Source organism: Papilio polytes, unplaced genomic scaffold (assembly GCF_000836215.1).
Source record: "Papilio polytes unplaced genomic scaffold, Ppol_1.0 DF820678.1, whole genome shotgun sequence".
Taxonomy (NCBI): domain Eukaryota; kingdom Metazoa; phylum Arthropoda; class Insecta; order Lepidoptera; family Papilionidae; genus Papilio; species Papilio polytes.
The window spans coordinates 457,906-471,159 of NW_013528526.1; the positions used below are offsets into that span (position 1 = coordinate 457,906).

At 33.4% G+C, this 13,254-nt stretch overlaps 1 protein-coding gene across 1 annotated transcript in view; it reads left to right on the forward strand.

Moving 5' to 3' along the window:
• The window catches only part of LOC106110361 (katanin p60 ATPase-containing subunit A-like 1), a 29,316-nt gene that overhangs the window by 8,620 nt on the left and 7,442 nt on the right, over nucleotides 1-13,254 (forward strand). Inside the window, exons 2-4 of the mRNA XM_013292177.1 lie at nucleotides 6,313-6,418; nucleotides 11,280-11,409; nucleotides 12,993-13,144. Coding sequence (XP_013147631.1) covers nucleotides 6,313-6,418; nucleotides 11,280-11,409; nucleotides 12,993-13,144 — 388 coding nt within the window. The remainder of the gene's footprint in view (nucleotides 1-6,312; nucleotides 6,419-11,279; nucleotides 11,410-12,992; nucleotides 13,145-13,254) is intronic.

Genomic DNA, 13,254 nt, shown 5'->3' on the forward strand with positions numbered 1-13,254 from the left:
TTTTTAGGTCATGTATGTAAGCTTATCTTTTTAAAAAGTCATTTCCTTTTTGAAGTGACTGGTATGTGACTAACAAGGATAATCCGAGATCTAGATAAGGTACACAATTAAGTACTATGACTCAAATATTACGATAATCTTGTCGTCTTTCTCTTTACATTATGTTAATATTATAAATACGAAATGCTGCAACTCATAAAGCGAAAGTTCAGGTCGCAGAATAATATCATGGTTAAAAAACCTACTCGGTTGGGAAAAAGCACCAGTGCGGTTTTGAAACCGCGGTCTCGAAACAGAAAACTGCACCGATGATTGTCAAATATCAAAAGAAGATAAAAGAAGATTAGAAATATAATATTTTTATTATAAAGTTGACGCATAGATACGAAACAAATTAAAAAAAAAATTAAGGGTGGATACCTCTAATTTTTTTATATGTTTTGCTCCCACAGTGCTTAATTTTTACTTTTAACTAGCTGTTCCCATGCGACTTCATCCGCATGAAATTTATTTATTTATTTTATTGTTTATTATACATTTGTCAAATTATCAATTACAAATGTCAAAATGACATGTCATGATGACAACCTTGCTTCCTTCATGTTGGCAGCAACTTATGGTAACTTTTTCACATTAGGGATTTTATCCAAAATTTTTACTCCCTAAGTTTAATTTCATGAAAATATATAGCCTAAAGCCTGACGTAAGTGTAGGGTTTTTTTATTAAAAAAAAAAAGAATTATTCAAAAATATGCTGTAATAGCATATTTTGGAATAATTCTTTGCAATTGTAATCTTAGGCAACAAAGAATTGTGTGTTTACACTTTATTATAGTAGTATAGAAGTATAGATTAACCCAGTGTATATAGTGTATTAACCCAGTGTATGTATAAACGTGAAACTTTGGTTAAATTTAACTAAAACGTTAACACCAATGACGCACTTTGATGTCTGGAGAGCTTTACCTCGGCTCATCGGATTCCAAGAGATGGTGAAACAGGAATGGTAAAATAGGACATCTTAAATATAACCCGATGTTTATAATAGTTATATTAGTAAAAATAACTTTATACATTTTCATTCAAGTTATGTTGTCTCGCCAATTATCTATACTAATATTATAAAGTGGAATTATTTGTATTTTTGTATGTATTGAAATAAAAAAAAAACTACTAGGTCTATTTCAAAAATTCTTACACCACAAATAGCTACGATATTAACATAGGCTAAGTTGTGTTGTATTTACGAGCAACGAGTATTTAATAATGTTTATTGATAGTTTTTAAAAATATTAAAGTTATGGACAAGTTCCATTGTAGGTTGACTTTTCTTACATCCCATTCTCTTAGCACGCGTGTTCATCTGGGTTTATGACTTTCTTTAATTCGCAATCATAATACCTAAATATATTGCGATCCTTTTCATTCCCTATGAAAAAAGCTGAGATAAACGATGTTTTTACCAACCAGAAGCAGCAGGCAATTTATGAAATTTGATAGAAAGACTGGACAAAGTAACTATGAGAAAAATAATATCCTATTGTTTGAAATACTTGGATACATAGTAAAACTGGTTCCGACAAATGTGTCGCACGTGTTCTATCTTACTCAACGTAAGAATAATAACTGGCTGGATATTTAAGCTAACTATTCGTTAAACGAGACAGTCTGTCTATCAAGTGTCTAGACACGACTTATCCATTAACGTTTGAACTATGAGTACCTATGTTATCGTTTATTCAACAGTTCTTATTCTTTGGTTTTCATTTTTTATCATAGTCCAATTGAGGGAACGTGTGTATATCAGTTCAACACTAATTAAACTTGAAAACTCGCCTTGATAGAGTTATTTCTCAGTTCTATTTATCTTTTAAAGATTTTAACACTTTACTTTAAATATACTATATATCATGAGAAGACGTGAATTCTATCTGCTTCCAGTTGATTTTATACTCATATAAAAAACACGGAATATAAATTTTTTAATTTATAACGATAGTAGATTTCGCCCGCGACTCCGGCCACGTGTAATTAGAAAATAAAACTAAGTAGCCATATGTGTTCTTCCAGACTACCTCCTACATGTATACCAAATTTCATTGAGATCAGTTCACTCGTTTAGGTTGCAACTCTAACATACATCCATGAAATTATACCTTCGCATTTATAATATTAAAAAAAAAGTAAACGGAGTCATTATTTTGATATAGACACTATCTATACACAGATAATTTATCTATTCGAGTTGTTTATTAGATAAATTCTAAGAAATGATGAATTTTTACTATTATATTCTCAAGCTTTAATCATTGTACATAAAGAATGCAATTATCAATTTAGATAACTGATAACTGAGATAACACGTACTAGCGTATTAAAATTATCGGACATCTAGTCGTGGTTGTGGCTGAGTTTCGCTCGGGCTATCGACCTGTTTAATTTGCCTTTTTATTCGCTACTCGGAACCAGCCTGACTTGTGTTAATAAGTATCGTCTGATATTACTGGTGGGAATGAAGCGCATGCCTTTGGATTTAGAATTAAAGAATAAAGTTGACTAGACAGCATATTTTATGATATTTTAAGTATTTCTCTTCGTTTTTATATTCTATGTCTGAATTAATCTTTGAACCTCGTTGTTCTTCTTGACTAAATACAGTACTGGCATCTGATAAAAAAGCCCTTGTCCCTAAGAAAGGTCGGCACTGTATGTCCTGCTCTTCTATACATTTCTATCAGCCATCATATCTGCATTCACTCCTTTTACCATATCCTTGTTCACACAATCCATCCACACTTTCTTCGGTCTTCTATCTTTGTAGCCATCAATATTAAATTGTAACACTTTCTGGTTTGTATCCCTATCTTCTCGTTGCATAACACTTCTATACCACGCTAATCTTTTGTTTCCCTTATTTGACTTGTAACTTAAAGTTATAAAGAGGAAATATTTTTATTTTTGACTTTTTAATAAGCTATGTTATCACTGAGTAAAATAGACTATGTTTTTTTATCTATTTTAAATTTCACGCGGGTGAAGTCACGATCAACACCAAGTTTGTAATAAAGGGCCTCCGTAGGAATCTCGCTCATAACTTTTGGTTGTTGGAATACTTTTATGAGTTAAAATGATGGGTCTTTGCAATTTTATGGTTAGGTAACACATAGCACGCATCATGCCAGTAAGCTAGATTAATAGCCCGTATGTTACGTAAAGGTCGAAAACAGCTACCATTAAGATTAATGTCCGTTATCAGCTTCAAGGAAGGCGGAGTTAGTGTTACACGGAAAGTTTACATTAGTATATCGTCTGTAATATTGGTAAAGCGTTATGCAAATGATTCTTTATCTGCTACCCGCAGTTTGTGGCGCATGTTACGTGTGTAACCGTGCGTTTCCACTGTTCTATTGCAATTTTATTTTATACCAATGTTACATAATATAAATGCGAAAGTTAAGATGGATGGATGTTTGTTAGATTTTGTAGCTTAAACTGCTGAAGGTATCTCGATGAAATTTAGCAAGAAGACAAAGGATACTTACTTTTGTTTTTCTTTAATTCGTCGCGGACGGAATCGCGGGCGAAAGCTAGTATTTTTAGTATTAAAAAATAGGATGCTAAATAAAGAGGTTTAAAAAGGACGAGTTTTGTGACGTTTTTTTTTTCATTTACAATCTCGAGTAAATATAAACATCATAAAACCTGCAATGTATGACACATATGTGTCTCATGAATCAAGGCATACTGGTCTTAATTAAATCATTTATTGGTACATGTGAGTCATCTTTTAGTCTAAAGGAGATAAAGTACGATCCTAATGAGCTAAGATGACTAGTTACCATGTGAATCGAAGAGAACGGTTAGGCTTTGAACAGTTAGGTCACCTAGTCTAATTCAGTGTCTGGATGTACGCCAAGCACTTATTCTATTGTAGAGTACGTCTGTCGTTGTCATTTTGTAGGGTAATATTTCAGGGTTGGCAATAAATAAAATACATATTATTTAACATTTTTAAAAAAAAATGATCGCTAAAAAATCTTATGAAAATGTTACCTTGACTTTTTTGTTTAGTCATATTCAGCTGACGATATTTTTTCGATACTAGAGTAATCGTTATTAATTATCGAGCCAACAAAACACTCGAGGACTACTATCATTTATCACAAATAAGTATACCAAAATTCTGTTTTTACAATGTTTATGAAGTAAGGGTTAAAATTAGTGAGACAAAAGAAACGTAGTAACCCTACTGTGCAACGTAAATGTTTACCTTGGTGTCATTGACCCCGAGTTTATAATTTATGTCAGTCGCGTTTCAGGTATCCGATTTCCTACACCATTGAATAATTACTGCGACCACACTCGTACAATGGGCGTCTAGAACAAGAAGTCGTCAAACTTCTGTGTATATCAAAAAATAACATATCTATACATCTATCTTACTTCTTACTACTCATAATATTATAAATGCGAAAGTTTAGATAGATGGATGGAAGTTTGTTAGAGTTTGCAGCCAACGGCTGAACGTATCGCGATAAAATTTGGCATAGACGTAGAGGATAGTCCGAAAGAACACATATGATATTCAATTTATTTTTATTCCCCGACGACGGAATCGCGGGCGGAAGCTAGTACTAATATAATAAAGCGTAAACACAAACTACTTAGTGTGTCAGCAATCACAGTATATTTATGAATAATTATTTTTACATAAAAAACCTTACACTTATCACACGTTTCAGGCGCATTTATGTATTTAACGCTATCAAACTACGGGAGTAAATATTTGGAAAAAACCGTAATGGGAGTCGGGACAAAAACTACAAGATGACATCAAAGCAAGGTTGCCGTGGTAACGGAATTGTTTACTAATGTCAAAGGACTTCGTTGTCAAACAATTGAAAGTTTCACAAATGTGAACCATGAAAGTTCTTACAAATTCATGCGAATGAAGCTGCTCGGGAACAGCTCGTAACTAAATATGAGCAATCACCCACTTTGTTTACAAGGATAAGTAGAGAATGTCATTGAAACCTTATTTATTGATCTTTAGCTTGCCGTAAATGTCGCTATAATTATTTTGAATCTGGCGATTTATACAAAAGTAAAGTAAAGAAAATTTTGACCTATGTTTTTATGACAGTCCAGGCAATTATTTTTTTTTGTCACCGAAACAAAAAGTTAAACAATTCGGTCAAGGTATCGTTAGAGTCGGGTGAAATGGAGCGCAACGTGTAGAATTAATAATTTTTTAACAACAGTGATGGCTTCCTTTGTCATCAGCTGTTGTGAATGTTTATCGTGTGGGAGATCGAGTTTCTCTTTTGTTTTAGCTTCGTGAAATACCCCAGTTTGTAGTCCAACACTCTGGCGGAAATTCGTATGAAATCGTAACACAATCTGAAGGCAAAATACAAGAAATTTTGTTATGCAAAGACTAAATTGCAGTATTTGTTCTGTAAGATGCCGTGTTTTTTCTTCGTCTCACTCAACAATTTGCGGACGCTGCAAAGGCCTATATCTCGAGTTTACGCTCTTTTTCGCCTCACTTCTGCTATACCCGTTTACACAGTGTTGTTTTTGTTTTTAAATACATTGAATTACTTACAAGTGATTGTACGTTGTGTTGTTTAAATTATCTCGTATACATATTTAAACGTCTTAACTATGATTAAAAAAGTCTTGTAATAATTAACATGTCTAGTCAATCACCACTTCGTTACATCTCTGAAGGCCGGACGGTTTCTCGACAGCATTCGTTTTTATGCGTTCCGATACGATCGCTTAACGACTCGCTTCGTGGAAAGTCGAGACCCACGTACGTCACGACGTAGACAATATCCTGCCGAAATGTTTTTTCCTGTGGGGTATTAACAGGAATCATGATTACATCGCTGAAATTAGGAGTCGGTAGAGTTCATAACTTCGGTCCATAAAATTCGATAATAGCTACTTAATTATCTGTAATTATGTGTAGGGCTGTAAATAGGTATGTAAAAAAATGGGAGTGTCTGTTTGTAATATCATAAGAAAAATTCCAGATTTCGAGAAGATAATGTTGACGTTGCTGAACACAAAAATCGCATTTAAACTTTTTTATCTGTCTGTCTGTCTGTCCGCAAGCCGCGTTTATTCCGGGTAATCTCCGAAACGACTGGGCCGATTTCGATCGGACTTTTACTGAGGGTAGCTGACATAGACGTGCATAGTATCGACTACTTTTTTAACTTAATATTGCGTGGACGAAGTCTCGGGCAAAAGCTAGTGAAATATATAACGTTGAAGTATATCAAAGTTCTCTTTTGTTTTTAGGTACAAAAGCAGATGGCGCGAGAATATGAACAGCTGAAAGCAACGGTGGCCACACTGCAAATGTTTCAGCATGAAGGTGAAAAAGCTATCACACCCCTTACGACTAGTAAGTTATTTCTTAATTATTTTTATTACTTCGATCCCTTAAAGCGGATAAAAATGGGATAGATACCTCTGTAGATTTTCCTGCTTTCGTCCCTTTCAAAACTGATAAAAATAATTCAAAGAGTATTTACTTGATCAGTATAAGGAATTTTAATTACAATTGTAACTGTTTTTCAAAAGCTTTATGACGTTAAGTACTTTAATATCTTGGAAATTTTGAAAAAATCGTATATATAAGTCAAATATACGAGTGGTACCATTAGACCAAAGTTTTATTTTTGTTTCGAAATTTCGTTTGACTATTAACTTTAGTTGTCTAAAGACAGTTGAATGAAATCCTTACAATCGGTAGTTACATGTTACGTGGCTGCTAGACAATGCTCCATACATTTTGTCTGCAGATAGGCAACGTACGTCAATCGGTCTGTTTGTCCGTCGTTATCCAATGTAATCAAAGCTATTGTTTATATTCATTCAACACTACTTTCGGCTACAGCCATTGTGCAATATTGAATGTTATTAAAAATGCATTAACTGCCATAATATGGATCCTAGTAGCAATTGTAATATTTGATACATTGTCCATATTCAATATGAAAAATCGTAATCTACACGAATGTTATAAAGAGGATAGATTTGTTGTTTTGTACATATTGAAATTAACAAACTAATGGGGAGATTTTAAAAACTCTTACCAATCTACGTTATCAGGAACACAGACTATGTTTATTAAAAAAATATTTCAGCGCGGACGAAGACGCGAGCAACACCTAGTTTCAAACATGATCGATGAAAATTGCCTTGGTCCCTTTGCACAGATTAAAAATAGCTTTAATCTCCGTAAAAAAACGTTCATAACAAAACTAAAGTATTAACCAATCTTAACATCAAGTTCAAAAGCTTTACAAGGTTCAAGTATAACCTTTATGGTAGATTGTCTAAATTACTTTTTCGTGTATCATTTGTGTGTTAATGGAATTGATATTTCATTGTAATTGTTATTTAGAGCAATGAACGTAATGTCATTGTCGAGGGCAACTCACGACTTTCAATAACATTATTCAGACCACGATCAATGTAATAGATTGATTTGGTTTGAGTTTTTTTTCACGTTGTCCGAAGGAAACTAACTTTAAACTTACTTACATCTGCATGATTGCGTCATTATTAAAATAGATTTGTATTTCTGTGTGTTTAAATGATAATACTCTAAAAGTATTTAATTTAATTTAAAAATTCCTTTGCCATTACTACGTGATCCTTTAGTAACAAAGACTGTTTTTAAATAATTAAAATAAATATCCACCTGTGCGTAGCCAGGAAGAAAAGCTAGTATATTTGACTATCTTAATTTAGAATAGATCCCTAAATCTTTTAACACGTGGTTACTTTGTGTAGTATCATATTACTTTGTTCGATTTTATTTTAACTGGCTTTTACCCCGATTACGTCCTTGCCTAGTTAAAAAACCCAATAAGTATCCGATGTGCTCCTCCACATTATGTTCTACATCTGTGTCAAATTTTTAAAATCTAGCTATACATCCATACTTTCAAAAACTTAGGAATAAACTTAGTATAAGTAAATATTAGTACAAATTTTACTTATACTCAGTTTATTTAGTTTAACATTATACCGCGTTTATTTGTAAGGCTTGTTAGAGTATAAACTATGGTTAATTATCGCAGTGATTTTTCGTATTAAAGTAATTAACCGTATAGGCTCTTTAACGGTACTGTTTAAAACAAGTCCTGCACTTTAGTCCTTACACGGCATATTGAAGCACGACCTCGCTATTGCAAGGTGACTGACATCTCGACACATTGCTGACGATCGATACTTAGTGCTTCTTGAATACACGCAAGTTCAATGACCTTTAGTAATTGATTGTCTTCAAGTTTTATCTACATAATATTGTGTTTGTATGTTCATTAATTTGGCAAATTAATTCAGTGATACGCGGGAAATATTTTCATGTCATACTTATATCTATATTAATATTATTAAGAGGAACATTGTTTGTTTGATTGTAATGAAATAACTCAAAATCTACTGGGCCGATTTAAAAATTTCTTTCACCATTAAAAATCTATTCATTGTCCGTGAGTAACATAGGCTGTTTTATTATTATTATTTTATTTTACGCGGACGGAGTCGCGGGCGAAAGCTAGTCGTTAATAAGTTCGTTAAATCTACCATGAAATATTAATATTTCACTAGCTGTTGCTCGCGATTTCGTCCACGTGAAATTAAAAGAATAGTATAAAATGTAGCCTATATTACTCAGGGATAACGACGCTTTTTAATGGTGAAAGTATTTTAGATTTCCGCCTAGTAGTTTTTAAGTTAAATCAATACATACTAAAATTAAAAATACAAACTTTTCCTCTTTATAATATTAGCATAGATATACTGAGAAAAATATTGTCATCCTAATGCAAAAAATCTTTCATCTTTCGGTAGTAGTTGTGAACGTATTTGACTGGCTGTGATTTAATAATTCAAACAGCATGTATTTATTACGCTTAAAACCAATTATTAATAATGCATTCATATCTCGTGGGTGTCTAATATCTGCGGAATGTTGTGCGCAGGAATCCAAATTGTAATTAATATTCCACATATTTTTATATTACGTTAACTATTGTAAAACTAGAAATATGTGAATCTTGTCCTTAAAAGTTTTTATTCCTTTGTTTCATTTTAAATTATGACCAAATCAATATTTTTTTCAATAAGAATTATGTTATAGAAACAATTTTAACAAAAGTTTTATATCTGGCTAAGAATTCGAAATAAAAGAATATAAAAAAATGTAAAGGCTGAAATGCATTAAAAAGGAGTTGTCCTCGTCTTATTTTGAAACCTGATATAAAATTGTGCTACAAATTACTTGTTGAACTGCATTATTTACAATTTTCCTTAATTAATCGTTAAAAGTAATGTAGGTATGAATTTATTCCTTCATATCGTTTCTCCATTCTTTTTGACGTTTTTTCGCAGCAGTCCAGTCAAATTGGCCAGTACATTGGCTTTTACCTCTACATATCGATTTTTCTTTCACTTGACCTCTTTTAAAGTTGTAGTTTCGTGAAGACAAACCTTTACCGAGCACTGATTAAACACGCAAGGTGAACGTAATTGCCAAAGAAACCAGTTAAGGGCACTGCGGAACGCATTTCGAAAGTGCCAACCAGATGGCGTTGATAATCGATTTATTTTAATTGTGATGGTTAAAAAAAATTAATTACTCTCTTGTTATTTCATAGCTTTCACACAGATAGGAAACATTCTTTACTATGAGGAAAATTTCTCTAGAATTTGCTTCGAAATAGACACTTTATTAAACATCTCTTTGATGAAACTCTTCTACTCTATGATACCATGTTCTTTGACAGGATACAAAGAGTAAAGATTTATTTTTTTAACTTTGTACAGAATAGTTTAACCACATTTTAAGTAAGTTTGTTAATCTCCTCCACAATTGTGTTCTGAGATTATCATCCCGTTAGCAACAATTTTCTCCGTCCAGTTGTCGGACAGTACAACAGTTAGAGCGCATTTATCTTAATTAGAGTGACAATGCCAGTTACAATGACCTTTACTTTTCCTACATGTGATACGATCTTATATTATCGATTTTTATGTTTTATTAAGCCAATTAGATGTTGAAGGAGAGATGTGATTTCGTATATCTTGAATGTCTTTTTATCAAATTCGAAAAAAAGGATGTTCTCAATTCATCTGCATTTTGTCTGATAATGTTGTCGATGTCATCATACTATGAAATTTTTCTTCATCGATGGCCTGTCCCACTAAATTGTAAATAGCTTAATAGTTTAACAGTGGTAGTGCCCGCTTTAACATCTTAGCACTGCAGGGCCGGCACGCCCGGTGTTATACCACGACCACACAGAAGACAGGCGTGAAATGGAAGCACTTCCGTGTTTCGTCTGATGAGTGTGGTGCCGAAGGCCTAATTTAAGTCCTTTCCTCTTTATCACTCTTTTCTTACAAGGAGAGGTTGGGAAGGGGAAGGATTTGACGGTGGAGGAGATGCATAGGAAGGGGAAATATCCTCTTTATGTGCGTCTCCTCCTCCGTCGTATAAGGGTAGGCAACGCATCTGCAATTTCGGATGTCTATGGGCAGCAGTCGCTTTGCCATTTTGGCGGATTCTAGTGGCCGCTTGCTCGTTTGTCACCTTATGTTATAAAAAAAAATGATATCAATCAAACGTGTAAAATATGTCATGGAAATATCAGATTTTATTCCGTTATCTGACAGTGATTTATTTTTAAACTATCTGAGCAACTATCAGCCAGTCTTGGGACTTAATTAGAATTAAACTATAGCTACAAGATAATATTTTTATTTAAAAGTATCTATATCAAAGTATCATTTATAATAGAATCCTTTTCAAAGTAACATTCAGGTCAGATATCTAAAAGCAACATTAGGTTGTTTATTTACAATTTCTAAAATTAACAAAGTGAGAATTGTTGGCGATTAAGACAACACTCCGCCGCCGGGAATACGGCTAGAATAGAAATGGAATCCGACGAAACAAGGGAGCTGCGAGACTATTAGTAAGTGGACGGAAGTTGTAGGGTAGGCACGTATAACATAACAATGTTTGCCTTTGTTTAGTTTGAAAATGATACAAGAATAAAACGTGGTACAAAAACAGAGATTTAGTTTCGTTAAATAGAAAAACTAGAAATTTTTAGCATATGTAAATATGAAATTTAAATTATACATTTTTATGTTTTAAAGAACGATTCTACTATGCTTTTAGGAAAAAAAAGAAATAGAAAGGAAGACAAGTTTTTATATTAATTGACAATTGTTAATATTTTCAGATTACGAGGAGCTGCCTACACGAGACCAGATGTGGGCGGCCGCGCCTCACGAGATCGACCCGGACATCTGGCCGCCGCCGCCGGACCGCGACCCCAACGCCTGGCCGCCCCCCACAAGCGTCGAACACAAGTATATACACTTCTTTGTTGCCTAAGATATCAGAAATCACAGCATATTTTCGAATTACTCTTTTTTAATAAAAAAACCCTACACTTACGTCACGCTTTAAGCTATATATTTTCACGCCATTAAACTCAGGGGTAAATATTTTGGATAAAAACCCTAATGTGGGAAAGAGACCATAAGTTGTGGCCAACATTAAGGAAGCATGGTTGCCATGGTTTGACATCATGCCATGTCATTTTGACATTTGAAATTTCATAATTTGACAAATGTGAACCATAAAATGAAATTTATTTATTATTAATTATAATTTTATGCGAATGAAGTCGCACGGGAACAGCTAGTTACTTAATAACTTGCATACAAACAGCGCATACGCACCATGTGTATTAGAAATAGCACTTCTTAAGAGTAGGTTAATACTAAAACCTACATTTTAAAATAGCGGTATATTTTTATAATGTACTAGCTTTCGCCCGCGACCCCATCCGCATCATGTGAAATAAAAGTGAGTAGCCTATGTGTTCTTCTATACTATCCTCTACATCTATACCAAATTTCATCAAAATCTATTCGGCCGTTTAGGCTACAAACTCTAACAAACATCCATCTAAACATTTGCATTTATAGTTTAAGTATGGTAAAAAAATACACGAGGAGTTTTTAGTCTGAAAAACATCCGACTCTAAAAGGACCAGCACCCTTGTATAGGCCGATTTTTCAACTTGAGTTGCCAGGGTAACTTTACATCTATATTTTTATCGACGTATACTTAATGTAATAAAGTTATATAAGTTGAAACAGCTTGCAGTCGAGGCTTGAATATTTATAAACTGACTTTTGCTTGTAGCAATTATCGTCCCGACACGTGTTAAATAAAAATGAGTTTACGTAACAAAAAGCGTACTTTATATCACCGTTTGTAACTGTTTTTTAATGTGCCACTGTAGTGTTTACACTAGGCCAGTACAGTTGGTCAGTAGCGCTCAATAACTGGACTGTCAAGCAACTGGCACAGTGTGAACGCTAACTGGAGCCAGTGAATACGTACAATCTAACACTGACCGTTGCAACTATTCAAGTGTACTGGCACCACATTTTTTTTTATTTCTAGCTGCTGTCGATATTTGAAGATTTTTACAATAAATCAGTAAAAGAGAGTTCACTGTTTTCCCAAGTACAGAGTACTATTCTTCGAAATAAAGACCTAATAATATTGAAAATGTTTTTTTAAGAAAGCGGATTTATTGCCTTTGAAAGCGTTAATTGAGCACTAAGGGAGACCCTAATCAAAATGTATCATACACAATCTATCCTAAAAGTTACTTAATAACAATTTCAACAGATACTTAATGTATACTAATATAAAAAAGCATAAACACACACTACTTTGTGACGTAAGTTATCAGCAATCACAGCATGTTTTTGAATAATTCTTTTTTTAATAAATACCCCTTTACTTACGTTACTATTTAGGCTATGTATTTTCACGTTATTAGACTTAGGGGGTATAAAATAGATTGATAGAAATAGACATATATCCTATTAGTTTTAGTAAAGTTAAATTTAATTGTTAATTTTCCTTTCAGAGGTCCGCCGGCAATGAAGTCGGCTCGCAACAACGCCCGCAACCACCGCGACAACAAGAAACCGTCCAATGCGCAGCGCAATGCCACCACCTCGCAGCGCAAAACCTCAGATAATAAGAACCCCAAGCTCAATACTAATAAAGCACATAGTGGTAAGACAGATAACAATTTTGTTAACTGTAATAACATCCATACATTACTACGATAGTAAAATAGTAACATAATACAAAGTTATGGAGTGTAAAATGGTTTAAAATTATAT